This window comes from Haemaphysalis longicornis, unplaced genomic scaffold (genome assembly GCF_048455015.1).
Source record: "Haemaphysalis longicornis isolate Haplotype H1 unplaced genomic scaffold, Haemaphysalis longicornis Haplotype H1 scaffold_4, whole genome shotgun sequence".
In the NCBI taxonomy this organism is placed as follows: domain Eukaryota; kingdom Metazoa; phylum Arthropoda; class Arachnida; order Ixodida; family Ixodidae; genus Haemaphysalis; species Haemaphysalis longicornis.
The window spans coordinates 149,835,899-149,855,193 of record NW_027526361.1 but is presented as its reverse complement, the minus strand read 5'-3'; the positions used below and the strand labels follow the sequence as shown (position 1 = coordinate 149,855,193).

Genomic DNA, 19,295 nt, shown 5'->3' with positions numbered 1-19,295 from the left:
TCGCATCGTGCGGGGAGGCTAGTTGTAACAGTGGTGATACTGAGCATATATGCGTGAACATATATGCATGCACTCGGGGCATCTGCTCTCAACATACTTTTCGCAAGCAACTGCAGCTGTTGTCAATGTTCAATTTTGCAAGCCGCGTAGCACCGAATGTAGAGGCAAACATGAAAACATGCTTCTTGTTCGGGCGGTAACCACCGCTTTTACCCTAAGACGCAATAAGCATGTTCTCGATTTAAACCATCACTTTGGCTTTGTAATTTTTATTTACAGTTCCACACAGATGTTTAGTGACAGGCACGCGAAAACAACAACCAGAAACTCCGTGCGCGATTTGCCGCGGCACGGATTCGCCCCCGTCTAGGGCCGATGCAATATCAGCCGGAAACTGCTGGGAGGGGCTGACGGAATTGTTTGTATGTGCGAGAACCCACACAGAACAATAAACAATACATCCCGGTGAAGAAAAATTGCGTCCACAAGCACTTCAGTCACGCACGCTCAAGGCCACCTTTCTACCTTCCGAGGCAAACATACTGCATCGTCCGCTGAGGCAACACTTTCCCGCCAAGCAGCGCCATCTGGCATCAACAATGGGATTTCATTCTAAACGGCGCCACCCTCTCCCATAGTGAAGCACTCCGCTCATCACACTAGTCAGTATTATCTGGGCAATACAGAAAAGCTGTGTTGAGGATTGTCATTCACAATTGCGGTGATAACCGCGATAAAATATCTGCGCCTATATTATGACTTTCCAACCCCCCAGCTGTTGGGAAGGACGCTTTTTTAGAACTCGTAGCGCGCAAACTTATTGTGTTTGGGTTCCCCCAACATCCTGCGGTCCTCAACGCTGCGTTCACCTACTCTAAAACTGCGTATGGGCCACAACGCCAAGCCTAACGTTATCTATGCTGACCAGCCACGGAGCGGCCCGGAACCAGCACCTCCGCACGACGCCGCGAACGTCCTGCCCGAATGTAGGAACTAGGTTACACATGCGAGAAAGAAAATGAGGAAGTGTTTAGAAGCTGTGCTAAGAATTGTGATTAGCGCTGGTAGTGAAAACGATGATCCAACATCTGCGCAACTTCCCTGCGTCTGACATACCGAAGTCAGCCGCTAGTCGTTGGAGTTTTGGAAAACTGCTTTCTAAAGCTCGGTGCGAGCGAACTTGTTGCGTTTATGCTGCCCCTGGCTCTCCTATTTTAAGGGAAGATCGTGTCCGTCTTCAAATCTCCAAGAAGTATACTGGCCCATATTTGAACGGGAACAAAATGAGCTCTCCAGGTCGACCAGTCACCGCAGGCCGTCACTTCCGAACATGACGTCATCTGCCGCCGGCCAATGGCGAAATGAAGCCGGGGCTTTGACAGCGGCCTCGCGCAGGGGTCATTGGTTTTGGGAACGAAAAAGGTGGTTTGCATGTACTCACACATGAAACAAACATGTTTTTAGAGTTTAGCGTTGAGAAAACTATAACAAAACGCCCCCAAGAATTTTTCCAAAGCTCTTCAGCAGCCCTTTAATCCGCTGTCGGTGAAGAGCTCTACTGACAGCTCATCTGTTCGTAGTCTCGTTACGTGTTGGACTCATGACGCTCACGAAGTCGAAATTCAATTATACCTGAATCAATTTGTTTCGGAAAATATTTATACCATGTATGCTTAGAGATGTACCTTTAAAGTTTAGCATATAGACGTTATGAAGGTGCTACATTTAGGGATCATGGCAATGATGCATGCAGGCATTTACTCAACCATACTACGCGATGTGCCTCGAAATCTATAGCGAACACGTAGAAGTTCACTGTAGTTTCAGTTTTGACAGATAATTTACACACTCAAAAGTTTCGCTCAATATATGAGCACTGTACGTTGATTTCCATATCAGTTGAAGGTTATATTAACTCCGTGGAAAGATAAGATGACGTATCCAAAATTTTCTTAACGAGATTCCTCCAATCACTACGTAGGTATATTTATGAAAGGGCTATCATTAAGGTATATTTTGTGGTCTGGATATATTGATTTTACCTTAGGTTTTATAGCTCTTTGAACACACCGATAGATGAGTTGTCTGAGACGTTACGCGTAGGCATTGCTAAGCGAGAAATCCATGTATCAAAATAGTACTGAGACGCTTCTTTACTCTTGCTCGTAAATGTTTGTAGTCTTATGTTTTTCAACACAGATTTTCTGTAACATATTCAAGAGTGCGAAAGTTAACTCGAACTACGTTTCCGAAAAGGGTTGCGATAATTTGTTTTAGGTGCAGTTATGTTTTTTTTTTTTGCAGATTCACGTGATGTTGTTGCGCGTCATGTTGACACCATGCTGCAAAGTTGGGACAGCCGCCAGGCACTCCTGGCCATCCCGTTCCCTTGTTTATAAGAAACAAAGAAAACTTGACTACAACTTACCACAATGAGCCCCACTTATCCTAACCTTGTCGTGGCTACGATGGTTCGGGTTAGCAGCGGCCGCAGGCGATACTTTTATCCAGTCGAATAGAAACACATCCTTTGAAATTATGCAGCGGTCCCTCTCCTACTCCAACACGGAGAACGTTGCCAGAACAACCTCTCACCGATTTTCAGAAAAATGCATATCGTGGCTGCTATTGCGTCCCTTAACGCACTCCTCACCCCAAATATAAACTCTGTGTTCCTTTTCCGTGACACTATTTTCAATCACCATTGCTGCTTTTGGTGAAGATGAGACCATGGAAGTAGCGTCAGGTTCTCTACTCTTCTAGAGAAACTGATTTGAGAAACACACGTTGCCGGCAACTACACCTGGGGTTTTAACAACGTGGTGGTACCAGCCACTACGGCCGAATTAATCACATTTGCACCACACTCTGCGTAAACTCCGCCAAAGCCGAGTCATTCTGACATTGACGAGAAGCAGAAAAGGGTTTCGCATGTCGCTCTAAGGCGTAGATCACTTTATTCGTTTCGTTTGTCAGCACAATTTTTGTCTTTGCCTTTGCTAGACATCGAGCACTTCCTAGGCGAGGATGAAAATGCGGCCGACCACCTTGATGTTTGCGAAGTTCGAGCTCGACCAGCAAGAGGTTCCTTGACTCCAGATGCGTTAATTAACGTAAACGCAGCACTTCTGGCCCCTGGGACAGCTGCGATTTTCTGCCGGCAGCTCTACGCACTTAGAAGCGCGGCTGCACTCCCCTCCTCTGTTCCTGCAGCCAGTCAGTTTTCCTGCACAAAGTGGGAAGAAGCACATTGCACATTTGTGTTAACAAGAACCTTATTAGAATTGTAAAATGAAGACGGGGTGCGTGTGCACACACACGCATACACACACTGTTATTCGGCCGACTCTCCTAGAAGCCCACGTAATGAAAACCCCGTTCATTCAAACGCAAGCGGCGTCTTCCACAGATAATTCGAACTACGGGCCACCGCGCCGGCAGCTTGGGGCCTGGTGCACGGCCAGAGAAACGACGCGGCTGCCTAACCATGAGGCTTCCCCGCCTCCGGAGAGAAAAGAACGGGAGATATAGAGAAGTTAAATTGGGCCAAACCATTCTAAAACCCCCATAGCGGACGTTCTTGAAGGAGTTTCTTTGCGGATGGGGACCCGTGTTCAGGGTGCGGGGCGTGCTCACAGATGACATCATTTGTGAGGTCAGAAGCGTAGAACCTGACGCGGCCAGTGACCACGATGAAGTGACGGACTAAGCACCAGTGCGGCCGTCGCACGGAAGTAATGCACGGATGGAATGCTACCCATCTTTTCTTTAGTCATGAAGCACGCGAGAAAGAGGTCTTCGGCTACATTCGCCCGTTAGAGTAAAAAAGTGGTATAGCATCCTCCTTCAAGGCTGAAATTCAGGCTTCAATCGCGGCACTTTTTAATTATTCAGTGGCTGACACGCTCTACTGTTCCACAACCGCATTGCATGGCTTTTGTGCTTCACTTTCATTGGTCCGAACTTTCATTGATTCCAAGTAACGTGGCGTCCTCTCGGAGTTCCAATTAACGAGCTTTTACTTCACATAGGGTATCAATTGAAGGCAGGTATGGTACAGCAAAAGTACATCAAGGGCCAACAGTCAACCCGAACAGGCAATAACGTGGACATCTACCTAAATGCAGCCAAACGGCTGCAAAGGAAAGCTATACAGCTTTCTCAGAAACTTCACAGTTGTCCTGGTCCAGGATTCGAACCCGGGACCACCGCTTAACCAGAGCAGTCACTCTACCGACTGAGCTAACCAGGAGGCTTGTCGTTTGTAGAGCTAGAGCGAATTGATCAGCAACTTGAATTGATCGAATTGCATTGAGCGAATTGATCAGCAAACGTACTCCACCTTGGGGATTTTCCCTAAATCTGGTCGAGGCAATAAGTTAGCGGTGGCGGGGTTCCAATGTACGGGCACTGATACAGATTCGAGCTATTCAGAGGAAGTGAAGACATCACACTTATGTAAAAAGATGCGGTGATCTATCCAAGCGCTTAATTCGTTTTTTCCGCGAGGCTCTTTTATACAATCCGATCGATATTGTAGGTGTAACCTGGTTCTCTTTATCGACATGAATCACTTGTTGGCTTACCGAGGTCGCAGCAGACGGTGTCGCATCCTTTGAGATTCTTTCTGTGCTGTGGTGGGCATCTCTGTGCGGGAACGCAGCCATAGCCTTGGGACACGCAGTCGTTTCCTTGGCTGTAGGCTGCACAGAAATACAACGTAGCCGTTACACTTAAAGGAGTACTTACACAAAATGTTCGTGTTACGTTTTTTTTTTCAATGCTATGTGTACCTACCAGCCCACTCATCATAGAATGACACATTAGACGGTAGAGCGCAGCCTAAACATTCATTTAAGGCGTCCTTTATTCGTGTCAGTTTCGCTTTCGACAAAAAGAACGCCGAGCGCCCGATACGGGAGGTGTCACGTGACGCCACCATTCCTGCCGTACCGCCCGCTGTCGCTCCGGAAGCGCCCGCGGGCAAGCGCACGCGCGAGCCCAGACCGACCGATGTCTTCACCGTACCCACGCGCCCAGGGAGAATGACGTCAGTCCCAAAACCATGACGTGTACACACACCGGAGCAGCACGTCGGGTTCGTCACGGAAGCCCCGACGTCGGCAGTTTGGGGCAAGCAGCAGATGATGTCATGTCCACCCGCTGTGGGCTTTCTCGTGCGGGCGAAGGTTAAAATGCATTTAAGATATGTTACGCCGAACGGTTGCTGTTGAAACTTGCTGGGAGATATCTCCTGATAAAAAGGAAGCATTCTACATAGTTATCTTAGCTTGGAAATTTCGTGTCAGTACTCCTTTAAACACCACAAATGGCATGTAAGCTTTGTGTCACTCTTCGACCATAAGCGTCTGTGCTCCTACGAATGCATTTCATATGATTGGTAGCCCGCGGCAGCCTTCGTGAGGGCAACCACAGGAGTACCCTTGGTTAGTCCGCATTCTCTTTTACCTTTATGACATTGGCAGGCCAGGCTTATTGGCATGCGTACAGCCTGCATTGTGTTTAAACACACAAACCAAGGCAAGTAAATTCACACCAGTGTATTTTACACTGGCCAATAGTTTATCGTTTCTATTTGCGTTTGTCTCTATGTGCCCATTTCTGCGTATGGCTGCTGACGTATTTTGGCGCGCGGGCACAACGAGCGTCAAAGCGAGAAGGTTTAATTGAAATTAACAAGCTTTATTACAAACATGATGGCCGACGACTCCCTCAGTGGGGAATAAGCAAAATGAAAGAACGAGGTTCTACGTGTGGTTGTAGGAAAATGCGCAACAATAAAAGGATCATCAAAAATAGTCAGAGGACCGGTTTGGTTGTCTCTCAGATCATCATGGTCAATGTTTAGACAACCTTTTTTTTCAAAGTTGCTACTGAATGAGTGTGTTGCTACAACTGAAAAGAATAAGGCAGAAAATCGTGATATCTTATTGGAGAAGTCAATCAAACCAGACAACAATTGACGAACGAAAAAAAATGTTTACTGGTCCATATCTCAGCCGCACAGAGCAGTATAACTTGGCTGGTGTGCTTCGTAGCCAGACAACCTGAATGCCAGACGCTCATGTCCGATACGTTTCAAAAGCTATGCAGATTTTGGGGAAAACGCACAAAAACTGTGGCAAGGAGCATTGAAAGGTCTTTAATTGCAACGTTCTCGCCAACGGGGCTGCGATTTTGGTGCACTAAGTTGAAAATTCGTAACAGATATACGCCCCCACTCCGGCTCATTCATAGAAAAAAAAGGCACGAAAAACGGGCGTTCGCTTCGTTATGGAGAGGCTTGTGACAAAGAATTCATTTGACGTAAGGGACCGCCAAAAATTTCGGAGAGCCAGCACACACAGCCGCGTGTTCAGAGGGCTACAGTCGTTCCAATGCCGCCGCGGAATATCTTTTTCAGCTGTGCTCGTACCCCAACGGTTATAAAGATAGTCTTTTGTTCAGATAATACTAAACCTACTAAAGTGCATCACATTGCATTGCACGTCCTGTTTTCCTTGGTCAGAAAATATGCCTTATAGTCAGCGTCTGGGTTTCAACATGAATCACCAGCGCTCCTTCGAATAGGGCGACAATGGCTACACACGGGCATATTTATTTATCGGAACCTGAAGGTTCTGATAAATAGAAATGCCGCGTGTAGCCAGTGTTTAGCCGTCGTAGAAAACTCTGGCCACATACGGCCAGTGTGGAGCCAATAGCTGCGTCGCCAGTGAAGAAATTTCTTTACGGCAGGAAACTCATGGGCAGCGATTAAAGTTGTGCGCCACATCAAAACACAGCTTGTGGTCCGGGAACACGTCACGCACGAGCGAGCACACACGTATCAAGAAGGAATGAAGCCGGGCGTTACTCGAAAGCTAATCTGAAGGGTGCACTTTCATTACGTTGTGCTTTGTCGCGGGCAGACGCAGAACCAGGTCACACGCCCACACCGCGTCTGGAAAGATCTTTAGTAACGGCGATGAATACCCGCACTAGCCGCGCAAGCTTCGTGGGCACCTACAACGAGGCCAAAAACTGAGAATGGCGCAACGTTTCATCAAAGTTCGGGTGAAAGCATTTTAATAAAACTCTCGATTTTGTACTCATTGCACAAAACATCTGTCCAGGGTCCTTCTCTCGACTTCGTGAATTATCCGAAAATTCGTGAATTCACCAAAAGGTTTGCCTGGTTGGCTTTTATTTTTGTCACGTGCTTACGGTTGAAAAAGTGGATGTACGTGCTTTCGTCACTTTCACGTTTTATGGCGTTTACTAACAACTGTTCTAAAGAATTCCTTTTTTTTCGCTACTGAAACCGCATAATTCTTGGCCGGCTGGAAGAACTAATCGATTGATTGTCCGGTTTACGCGCTGGCGAACACAGGCGATGAGGCGCGCCGTAGTGGAGGGCTCCGGATTAAGTTTGACCATCTGGGGATCTTTAACGTGGGCCGAAATCTGGTACTCAGAGCCGTTTTTGCTTTTCGCCTTCATCAGAAAAGCAGCGACCGCTGCCGGGAATCGAACCCGCGACTTCGAGCTTAGCAGCACAACGCCTTAGCCACTGAGCCATCGCGGCGGGTGCATTGAAGAACTAGACAAAATGCAACAGGCACGGCCAGAATTCCTAAAAAAAATCAGCCCCGAAACTACTTTTCACAATTCAGGTGGCGCGGGTTCCCCAGCTTAACTGAAGCGGAGGGGAAAATTTACTGGCGCGGCACGTAGGCATTAAAAACTGGACTTCGCTAATTATTTACTCACTAACAAAACATGATAAAACAAAGCGGGCTTTTTAACAGCGAAGTTGTTTAGCAAATCGTAATTTTTTCCTGTCCGCAGTTACAAATACCAAGGAAATGTCGAGCGTGTGTATGTTAGCACGTGCGTATAGCTGCGGCTGCCCAGCCTCCCCGGCGCACGTCTGTCAAGCCCAGCACACCCACGAAGGGGGATTGGCCAAGATTGGCCGGAGAAAAAGGCTCCAGCTTTCGCCGTAATCGTGGCAACACTAGCTCCAAGGTAATGGCAAAGGAATAGCACTTCCAAAAAAAAACGATGGAAGCTCACACTTATAGCAACAATGATGGAGTAAAGGTCGTTGCGGCATCAACGAAGAAGCAAATCGGCGGCAATCGTGGACTTACACCGTCCTGATGGTCGTAGTAACAGCCAGTGGAAGCCTCAAATTTGCAAAGAACACTGCGCATTGCATCTGTCACGCGTGTGGATCACATGATCGAATTCAAAACAAAAATAAAGAAAACTGAATGTTTTTATCATCACCGCGCTGATCGAGTTCGGGATACACTTAGTGAATCCGCGGCATCAGTGTGCTTTGCCATTAACAGCCGTAGTATTTCGCTTTTTCGTACCTCATCACAGAACCAATAATCCCCTATAGTCACGGCGTTTATTTTGCTGTGCGCGCGGCAAACTTTCGTGTATTCTAGCAGCAGACGATAGCGTGGCGGCGGTGACAGTCGGGAGGTGCATAACAACAAACAACTTGCAACTATAACATTGAAGCATAGAGCTCAATTCTGCCTCGAAAATTGATTGAGGCGAATAAATGGATACGAAAAAAAAAAAAAGATTGTGTGCGGTTTTTTTAGCATAACACAGCCCTTCCGCTCACTTTTGGATCCCCTTTACGACATCACCTTGTGTTGTGGACGACAATTTTTATCTTAAGAAATGTTTCATTTGCCAACTTAAGCTTACGTCTCATTTTTTCTTAAATACGCAGGGAGTGTTTCTACACGTTTTATGTGGAATATGTTTTTTGTAGTACATGTGCAAGAGTTTTTATATCTATTCGTCTCTAGGTGCAACTTTAGTCTTTAGGGCGACACCAGACGTTGCGATGCACCAGAGCCGCCTATATAATACTGCTTACAACGTCACCCGCTTTATAATGGGAATAGTAGGGTCGTCTGACTCATCGCTAAAACGTGGGGTAGCGTGCAGAAGACGGCATTTTGCCTTACTTCACTGCTCGAGCTTGACAGGCGGGAAATATGTGCACGGAATAGCGCCTCCTCCCCAAGGCTCCACAAACCATGCCAATTCTTCCTTGCAGTTTCCGCGAACCGGCGCTACCAAGCAGGAGAGTACCCCAGACGACAACACGCACGAAAGCCGGCGCACGGGAAAGGGCAGGAAATACGAACAAGGGGGTAATACATAAAACTAGAAAGGTATAATTAAAGAATTTGGAAGTGGCTGTTACGCCATTTTTTGAAGACGAAACGTAACAAACAAGCAAAAGAGTTACTGGTTAAGCGAAAACGCCGCTAGGTAGCGGTGGAAATTTATTCGGCGAGAAGGGAAGTTTTCTGAAATAATGTTTTTAGCCTAATAACCTTTCCTTCCAAAACAAAGGGCGATTTTGAAGGCAGCGGATTGGAAACCAGGCCACGTTGAAGATATCGTAAAAATCGGCATTCAGGAGATATAATAGTACGAGACACGCCCAGGCTTTACTAGAATAAAAAACAAAGGGTCTACAAAGGGAAGAAGGGTTAACAGATTGCAGCATTTTTGTCCACCGACATTATTGGCTCAACTTTCATTTGTGTAAATTTGCCTTTTAAAGTATGGTTAGAAGAAATTCGTCCACCTTTTTGTACTCACTTGCGGATATGCGAAAATACCCGCGTTAAAGTTTGACATGAAGGCAAGCAGTACAGCCGCAAGCATTATAAAGGGAATTATGCTATCTATCCACAATCTTCATAGCACGCTGATGCCGTTCATTGCTTATTACTAGCCTTACTTGCATTAGTACTGTAATGACTGTTTCCAGAGAGCGGAACTTCGGCGTCCCAGATTTGCAACGTCCGTGGATTATCCTAGAGAGCGCAGATATTACTCCGGCGGGAGGAGTACTATGAGCATGTCGTGAGATAGTGTTTCCCCGAGCTCGGATGGGGGTGAGAGGCCCATATGCCGCCAACAGCGCGTCCGGCGAGAGCGGCAGACGGGACACAAAGCAACATCTATCTGTCCCATGGGGCTACTGCTAAGTGTGTCCTAACAAGAAGTCACTGGACAACCCAGGAACTGATACACCGGAGACACAGCGCCTTTTGCATCTGTTTCTCTGTAGAGATTAATGCAATTACAGGGGAGGTCCGGGAGACTCCAACATGACCACACAGCCGGCAAGACCAACGGCATTTTTTTTCCTCTGCGGCTGCGCGCAGCGAGGCGGGAGATGGCTGGTCGATTTGCGAGTTTTTTTTGCACGCAGGCGTGCTGCTGATTTCATTGTTTACTGCAAATCAGTATCTGTCTCCGCCACCCCCCCCCCCCCTTCCTAGTTTTCATTCCAGAGAAGCACATTTACTCGGCGCCGCTCCGGCGCTCCACTTCGCCACCTCCCACCCGTTTCACAACGGTTATCGCAACGGTTATTCCCCTCGCCACGACCGATGCCTCTTTCACAATTTCCGCAGTCGGCTGACAGCGGGCGTAGCGCCGTTATGAAATGATTAAGGAGAATTAACAGCACCTCGAATGGGTGTAAAAACGACGAACGTCACCGCCACCGCCCCCGCCGGGAATATAGCCGCGGCCCTTGACGCCACAAATTCCACCTGGCCCACTAGATTCGGGTCCCTGCTGGTTGAAAGCAACTTGCTCCGTCAAAGCGCTGGCATGAGCACATAATTCGCCTTTACTTTGAAAGCCATCCCGACAGACATTGTCGTGACAGCGGCCCTCGTTGACCAGCTCGTCGTAATTCTTCTGGCGGAATAATAGTAATAGACCTTAGTCTACCCGCATATAAGGTCTTTCTCTCTGTCTTCACCGGGGTATTTCGCGCCTATTTCGTCCTAACATAATTTCGGCTGTCAGAGCCTCTACTGATTTTCGATTAGAATGCCTGCCATACCTTGCAGGTGCGAGCTTTTTAACGAAGTTTTTTTTTTTTAATTCGTTTGGGAAGCGTGATTGATTGAGTGATTTATTGATTGATTGATTGTAGGATTTAACGCGGCGACGAAACGCAGGTGGTCAGGCGCGCCATAGTGGAGGGCTCCAGATTAAATTTGGCAACCTGGGGCTTTCAACGTGCGGGGAAATCTTGTACACGTTGGCGTTTTTTATTTTCGTCTCCATCAGAAAAGCAGCCGCCGCGGTGGGGAATCGAACCTGTGACGTCGTGCTCAGCAGCACAACGCCTTAGCCACTGAGACACTGCGGCGGGTCATTTGGGAATCGTAATAAAAGCGGAAACAGTAAGCATCTCGTACCCTATACTTATCTCTGCCAGCCTATTGTTATTGAGTTCGACCGAGTACTCAACCCCATATTCAACCATCTGTATTTATACCTCAGCTCTTTTCCCCCGTTCGCTACGACTCCGTGATAGCGCTAAGATGCGGACACCTGCAATCCCCCGGAACCGAGGCTAAGACTCTGCTGTCCAGCCTCAATTCCTCAAGACAAACCGGAATTCACCATGCCAAATGGAGTCCTTGGTTTACGGTATCCATTGCTGGCTGATGTGACTGAATAACGCTCGTTGTAAAAGATGAAATTTTCGATTTTACCATGGATCGTGCAGCCAACGGCGATTATTACGCCCATTGAAGCAGAGGGTGGAGCGGGTGGTCAAATTCGAATAATACCTAAAGATAAATTGTTACCAGTTATTGAATGCCACTATCGAATCACGCTCTTCACATGTCCGTATGGTTGCTGATAATGCTATCTGTGTTCTAATACCAAAGCTTCGGTGCCAAATTGAATTCAAGCGTTATATGCAAGGAAGCGAAACTGTTTCTTCGGACCGAATTCAAGCGAAGTATTAAATACAAATGGTCGCTCCCACAAGAGTGTCATCTTAAAGGAGGGCGTGGTAATGAGCCTTCCCAATGAAAACTCTTATAACTGCCCTCTAAATCGCAGGGGCACTGGAAATGTTTGGTCAACAGGAGGAGGCCGAACACTGAGACGCATCTCACGGGCCCCTTGGGTAAATAAGACGCTGCTCACGCCAGACACCCCAACAAGTCTCATCAAAACATTGCGTAGGATTGAATATTCTTGCAAGGTTGGCGCAGATTGATTTTTGCTGCCATGTTTGAAGTAACGTTAAATGTTGCGGCACTCCTGTCGTTTTGCCTTCATCGCTGCAAGCAGTAATGGAAACTATTTCAGGCTATAGCGCATCAGCCAATTCAGGATTGGCATCCGAAAAACAGGAAATTCGCACGTCGTTCCACCGAAGCCTCAGCTAGACTAAACTGGTTGCGCGAAAGCGGGTCAAGGGCGAGTAAATGCCTGCGGCACTCACCGAGAACCGCTAAGAAGCAGACGACGAAGAGGAAAGCAGCGGTGGTCATCGTGGCTGGGAAGTGGGCTCGCGCTCCTTACACTGCTTGTCTGGCTTGCTGGCTGGCGGTCTTAAAGTCGAGGCACGTTCCTGGCCAGCGCTTTCTCCTTCTTCCCTTTAACGAGAAGAGCGGCGCACGCGGACACGTGCTTCCAGCGACCGGGCGAGTGAAAGTTGTTTTGTTTTCACAACGGCGCCGCGGGGCTTGTGAATCGGACGAGAAACGTGCCGGAGCTATTGCACGCGTGTGTGCAGATCACCTTTCGCTGCGCCGCCGTCGGTTTCCTCTCTCTGCATTAGCCGGATTTAGCGGCCGTATTTCCTTGGTTCGAGCGTCCACTGGCCTTGGCACATTGCGAGGCCAGTTGCCAACGTGCAAACGTTACCGCTACAGATGGCAATTGTTGTGCGGTCGCCCCTTTCAGGGAATAGTAGTTCCAGAAGGCAGGTGAACAAAAAAATTCAGTCCCCTTCGTCTCGGTGAAGATAAATAACCAGTGAATCTGGGCGCTTTCCAGAGAGTTCGCGAAATAAAACAGGATTGTAATTTTCGAGTGATCACACTGTCTAGTAATTAGCTGAATGAAGCGTCAAATGAAGAATAGAGTTTCATTGTTGCGGACAAACATAATAATGTCCATTTCTCTCCCGTACAATTCCACGTACTGAGAGCAGACGGAAATTCAACAATATTCGCAGCTCTAGTGCGAAATACTTAATTGAGCAAAGTAGATGAAACTCAGTGTAATGATAGAGTCTTGGTATCAGGTAATTTTTATATAACTTGCTTCAGGATATAGTTTCGATAAAAGAAGGGTTGCAGCCATCTTCTGTAACCATATTCTCTCCGTAGATTACCATGTATTGAGAGCAGCCGGGGATTCTGCAAGGTGTGCAACTTCACTTGCAGCTAATTTGGACACGTGAATGAAACTTTGGAGTATTTGGTCCCAGGTCTAGCCACTAGCTGCGGGACAAGGCCGTCTCATTTTGTCTGTGTTGAATGATTTTACAAAGAAACTAACAATGAAAATTATAGGAAATGCGCCGAAACTCGTAGCGGCCAGTTTCAGTATGATTTTCTTCCGGATATCTGCATTAGATTGGGTGCTACACAGCAGTCACGAGAATCTTGGCTTTGCCGCAAGATAGAATTATGCCAACGCGGCTTTTTTTTTCTACATACCGTGTAAGCACGCCCAGTTGTGGTCAGAACCGGACGTGTACCAGCCCCGCTGTAAAAATATATTTGCCGAAATTAGGGGTCACCCCACAAGAGACTAATGGGTTAGGAGGGGCCTTATTGCGTGAGGATGCGAATTCAATTCTCTCTCGTAACGTATTTTTTTTCTTTTCAGATAAACGCAAAAAAACGCAATCACGCGTCTGTGCGAAATTATGGTGAGGTTCGCGGTAAAATGCCGGGCTGTACAAATTATTCGTATACACGCGCAATCGCATGCGTCACACCTGAAAAGTAGCTTTCTGACACAGAATACCAACTTCAGAAATTGGCGCTTGCCTTTCCATTCGGGTATCACCTAGGTAAAAAAGAAGAGAAGAAACCCCTGAAATTCACGCTCTCTGGCAATGTAATATTGAAGGGCAGTTCCCTATCGCCACGCGATGTTTGTCGTCACCAGTGTGCGTAGGCTGGAACGCAAGCATGATATTGTGTTACCAAAATATGTTATCGTGAGGGCGGTGTGGGTGGAGCGGTTGCGCCGTGCCTCTGCTCCCGTTTATACACTCCACGCGAATAATAATAGATTAGATGATTCGATAAATTTACAACAAACTAACAGCCGGAAAAATTGTACACAAAAGGCTCCAAATGTACTTACTAGCGTAATTTCAACCCTAAATTTAGTGTAAATAGGTAGCTTATGCTTTAAAAAACTCAATGCGCCCGCCTCTCTACCTCTTTCCTCCCTCAAAAACATGGGCGAAGCGTTCACACAAGCACACACATCCTGAAACGAGGAGGCTTTGGCCCACAAAACACTGCTCACAACCACATGAGTTTGGTGCTCCGGTTGAAGCAGGTGACGCTACATCCGGTCTTCCCACTCCTCCCGTCAAACGATGAGCACATGTTGATATGTGCACGTGTGATTGATGAGTCCCATTCCACTGTCCGCAGGCTTGTGATTGCCCGAGATGGAAGTGCTTTTTAACTGTCCAAGCCCTAACCTTCTGCGTGACCCGATAAAGCAGCGCCCAGTACACAGTACACACATCCTGTCTGTAGCAGTGTGATGACGTTATTGTATCGAGGCGCGGTCTCGAATAGAGAGAGTAAATACGCAAAGGAATACCATCGGAGACTGATCCCCAGCCGTTCCATATTTGCTAACTGAGTCCAGCGCGCGGTTGCAACTAGCTGGATTCTGTGAGTCCAATTATATAGAATGACGCGAAAACGCACTTTGATTAGGAACATTTCCAGAATGGTGTAGATTAACGGGTCCAATGCTGCAAGGGGGATCGTGGTAACACAGGGTTCTTATGGCTCTTATAGCTGGTGTACACTGTTTCGTAAGCTTGTGCGGCTGCGCATCTACGTAATTTAGTACAGACGGTAACAAGCCGTTTTTTGTAGGCTGCCTTACAGGGCCTGGAAGCGACGTGTCATCTACGACGAAGGAAGCAGAACATACAAAATGTTTCTCTCATTTTTATGGCAAGAAAAAAATTTCCGATGCAAGAACGGCCCCTCAAATGCACGATACAAATCTTGGGTGCAGAGTACCTAGGACTGCACAATGTCCGTCCGCGTCCGTGCGCATGGCATTTACAATCGCAGAAAAGCACACACGCACCGGCAGGATTCGAGCCTGTCTCTTGTACACGAGACACAGTTAGTGTCAGTCGTCTTACCACTGGGCTACGACCGTGAGCAAGTACAAGAGAGTCAAACGGCTTAATCCCTCGCCGGTAACGATGCGGAGTACCTTAGCAGCTCCTAATATTCGTCCTAGCCATCCGTGCGGACACCACCATCAAGCAATAATCAAGCGAAATTCAATTTGACCCGTGAGTTGCAGTTTCATTTAGGGAATAAGCAACGTGCAATTCACGGATCAAACCGAATGAGGGTCGGGAGGCAAATCGAATGTCACTCGGGGCGCAACTTGGATGCCATTTCGAGTCCCCGTACTCCGTACCCTCGCCATCATCCATGGAGTGGAGATACTGCCATTTTTTTTTCGGACGATATTCAAGCCAAGCTTCCTGTTTTTAACTGATGGCGTGGGACGTCCGTGTAAAAACGCACTGCTGGAAAGCCAAGTTAACACAACAAGTTTCCCAAAACGATGATGATCAGAAGCGAAGGCAGATCAAGCCCATTAAGTAAGGGAAAAAAACGTTTCCCGTGGTGGCAATCGAACCTGGGTCACTCGCGTGATGAAGGCGACGTCTACCCATTGCGCCATTTCGACACGGTTCAGGCAGTGTGAACTTTGGCTTTCACTTTGACTCTTGTTGCGTGGGAGAAAGCGTCGAGTTTTAACCATATTTGTACTAAGAAATCGCTTCGATTTTTTTCTCTTGGGCAGCTCAAACGTGAAAATTTTGGTCTATCTGTCTGTATATATATCTGTCCAGTTCAGCCGCCGGGCCAAAGTTGAAACAATTCGTCAAAAAAGTATATATAGGTACGAACGTTCAAAACAACTACAACTGCTGGCGTAAGTCATAAATGTCCCCATTACTTTACGCCGAGGAAGCGTCAGGCACATGTCAGGCAAAATGTGAGTACTTAGGCGGTGGTTCTCGTGTTTTTCAGTGAAGTCTACACGTTGAGGTGGTTTTTAGTATAGCCAGTAAAATAACAACGCTTTAAAAAGGCGCAGGAGGGATCCAACACATGCGGCATGAAAGGAAGCACAAAAACAGCATATCTCCGGTTCGTGCTGTTCCAGATGGTTCCAGAAACAAAATATAAAGAAAATACGTGCGCTGTCTCAACAAAGGGTGCTCGAACAGTATGAAGGCAAAAAAAATTGAATTGCTTTGAAAAAAACGTCCATTTTATGCAACTCGAGACTACAAAGAGGGCAGGGGAAGATAGTAAAGGGTTTGAGCGGAGAGCTGAGGTTAAGTTACTTGGCAGGGGTGGCAGACGACTGTCGTCTTTCGACAGCATTTGCACTTAAGCACGCAAACACCCGGTCTTTTTTTTTGCACTATAGGTATAAAAAAACCTGCTCTGCTGGAAATAGGCAGAAGAAAATCACGGTCGTTGCACGTTCTCTTTTCGCAGCCACGGCTGGCTGTGCAAGGGCGAGATGGTGCGTGGTTGCTACACGTGCCTTTGCACAACCTACAGTCCTGTGTATCATTCGCCGAACAAATATTTTTTTTTTATTAAACCTAAACCCACTACTGAAACACTCCAGTGCTGTGTTTTGAATTTTGTTGCATTGACCTTGTTTTAAGATATTTTTATGAATGATGTACGGTACACTCCACATTACGCAGTACGCCTGTTTGCCGTACTCCATTAATAGGCACAGCCTAGACGGCTTGTTGTAATAGTTATCCCTTCAAAGCACAAAAATGGCACAACACCATTAAAAAAACATTCTGAGCCTCCCACGCAAGACCCACTATCTTCATTGTATGAGCCCATGGCGACGGCGTAAACTTTAAAACGTTCGATGTCTTGCTGTAACTTTACAGAGACGTTCTACAAGGTGCATGTGACTTCCTCGATTACTTATATAAATTCATATTTCAAGCGGTATATAGGGTACTTCGTTTTAGCGATCGAATGTTTTGATATTCAGGGAATAAAAACAAGGCCCAATGCGATTTTATTCAATGTCTTTCTGAAAGTACGAAGACGTTTTAAGAAATTAAAAAGGGATGCTTGATCTGTCTTTTTTTGCTACGTACAGTTTGTTCGGCGCAAATGTTTTATGAAGATATCATTTTCACCCCATTGCGCTTTCTAAAATTCCCCAATGTCTTACAGTCGTGATGTGCAGGGAGGATTAAAATAAATATGAACATCGGAGCGCGCTGCCTCTGACGAATGCTGTGCCATCTGGCTGCAGTTAGTAAACTGCGCGCAAGCGAAATTCTTCCATAGCGTTTGGAATTGCAGCCTGCTTTTATGGGAAAGGAAATTGGTTGGTCAAGAAGTGACAGCGGTCATTTATTCTGTGGCGCCTCTTCTGTGCTGGGTCACGACTAAGTTATACAGGAGTTGAAGGGCACCGTATAAGCTGAAAGCACCCTGCTACACGCTCGCTCCCGAATATGCTTGATAACAAGCACTCTGGCACCGTACTCGCTTGCTCACAGACGCGCGTGTCAAAATGTAGTGCTTGCCCATGAAGAAAGAAAAGAAGGAAGAAAACGTTAGCGCAGAAACGCCATTAATTATCAGGATCAACAACAACAACAACAAGTCCTCTTTTTATTGGTTTCGCGGTAAAAAAGGAAAACTACCGCGTTTCCAGATGTCCGCACGTTAGAGATACCCTGGTGGTCAACGTTAATCAGAAGCAATGTACAACAGTGCGCCAGGGGTAGCTTCGGCACGTGAAAGATCACAATCAAATCAAATAATTTGGGTGGCTTTGTGTATATAGTTTTTCTTTCATCGGCAGAACAGGGTAGACAAACACGTGCGCCGAGTGTTTACTCAGGCACGACCCCCTTTATACGAACTGAGACGATTTCTCTAGGTTACCCTTACCATCGCGTTTGCTCTAATTGTTTTTTGGAATATTCCATAAATTGCTCCTTAGCCGCACCCGACCAGAGGCGTATCCAGACTGTGCTTTTTTGGAGTGATCGGGGTACAATGGCCAAGAGGAGGAGGGGGTGTTGCTACGCCAGCTCTGGATTTCGCATTGTTATTTCGCGGGGCCTGGAGGGGCCAGTGTAATCCCAATAGGCGAGAACTTAGGAGTAATTCCACTCTGTCAAGGTAGACGGTCAGAGAAAATGTCGTGACACCGAAGTTCGAACAAAGATAAGACCTTTTGGCGGAAGTCGTGCTGTGGCTAGTTGGGGCTAGGCCAAACTGCCAATAACTACACTGTGTCGGATTTTTTTCTTTGAACAGCTTTTCCCTTTTTCAAGCCAGTTGCACGGCTGATACGTGCTGGGCTCCAATATTTCTTTTGCCCTGTGTTGTCACATTAATAAGTGCACAAATTGACATTATAAGTGACCGCGGGTTCGATTCCCGGCCTCGGCGGCCGCTTTTTTGGTGGAGGCGAAAAGCAAAAACGCCCGTGTGTACGAGATATCGGGGCAGGGTTAGATCCCCTGGTGGTCAAAATTAATCCGGAGGCCTCCACTACGGCGTGCCTCATCGCCTGATTTACGTCGGTGCTTTAAACCCTACAACCAACCAACCAAACATTATAAATGCACATAATTAGATCACCCCATCTCTATTTTGAACCAAAAGTTTTCTTAACGAGACCGATGGGGCCCTGTCAGCAAAGTAATTCATTCTCCTATAGACTGATTGACTGACCGAAATGCTCTCAGAAAAAATACAAAGGTCCCGCGGCCTTCAATTTATGATATAAGTCGGCCTAAATTGCTCCTAAAATGTGTTCTAAGCAAGGCATCTGTGTATAGAAGTAAAGACGACCTTCGTTCTTAGTATCGGTGTGCGCTTGGTGCTTGTAAGGTGGCTTTCTCACATATTTTGTTCTGCAGAGAAGCATGGCCCAGATGCATGGCCCATACAAGGGAGTATGGTGACAGAAAAAGGCTCTAACGTTTCTGCTGACAAAGGTATCTCGATAAAAATTACAGAATATTTTTTTTTTTTTTGAACAAAACAGCGCAAAGCACGGGACAAAGGGAAGATGAAGACAAAACAAGCGCTGACTATCAACTGTTTATTTGAAAGCAAAGAACGAAATATATAGGCGAAATGTTATCAAAGAGTAGCCGCGCGCATGAT

The 19,295-nt window shown here is 46.8% G+C and overlaps 1 protein-coding gene across 1 annotated transcript; it reads right to left on the bottom strand.

The window, feature by feature from the left end:
• Positions 1–2,925: 2,925 nt before the first annotated feature.
• On the bottom strand, positions 2,926–12,533 carry LOC144179432 (carboxypeptidase inhibitor-like). Its single transcript, XM_077707784.1, has 3 exons — positions 12,317–12,533; positions 4,587–4,703; positions 2,926–3,226 (listed from the first exon to the last, which is right to left on the bottom strand). Exons 1-3 carry the CDS (start codon positions 12,363–12,365, stop codon positions 3,105–3,107), a joined length of 288 nt encoding a protein of 95 aa, XP_077563910.1. The 5' UTR covers positions 12,366–12,533; the 3' UTR covers positions 2,926–3,104.
• Between the last annotated feature and the right edge of the window lie 6,762 nt (positions 12,534–19,295).

Coding starts and splice junctions, on each gene's coding strand:
- LOC144179432 (XM_077707784.1), bottom strand. CDS start 12,365: ATGACCACCGCTGCTTTCCTCTTCGTCGTCTGCTTCTTAGCGGTTCTC. Junction 4,704..12,316: donor CTGCTTCTTAGCGGTTCTCG/GTGAGTGCCGCA, acceptor ATTTCTGTGCAG/CCTACAGCCAAGGAAACGAC. Junction 3,227..4,586: donor CACCGTCTGCTGCGACCTCG/GTAAGCCAACAA, acceptor CACTTTGTGCAG/GAAAACTGACTGGCTGCAGG.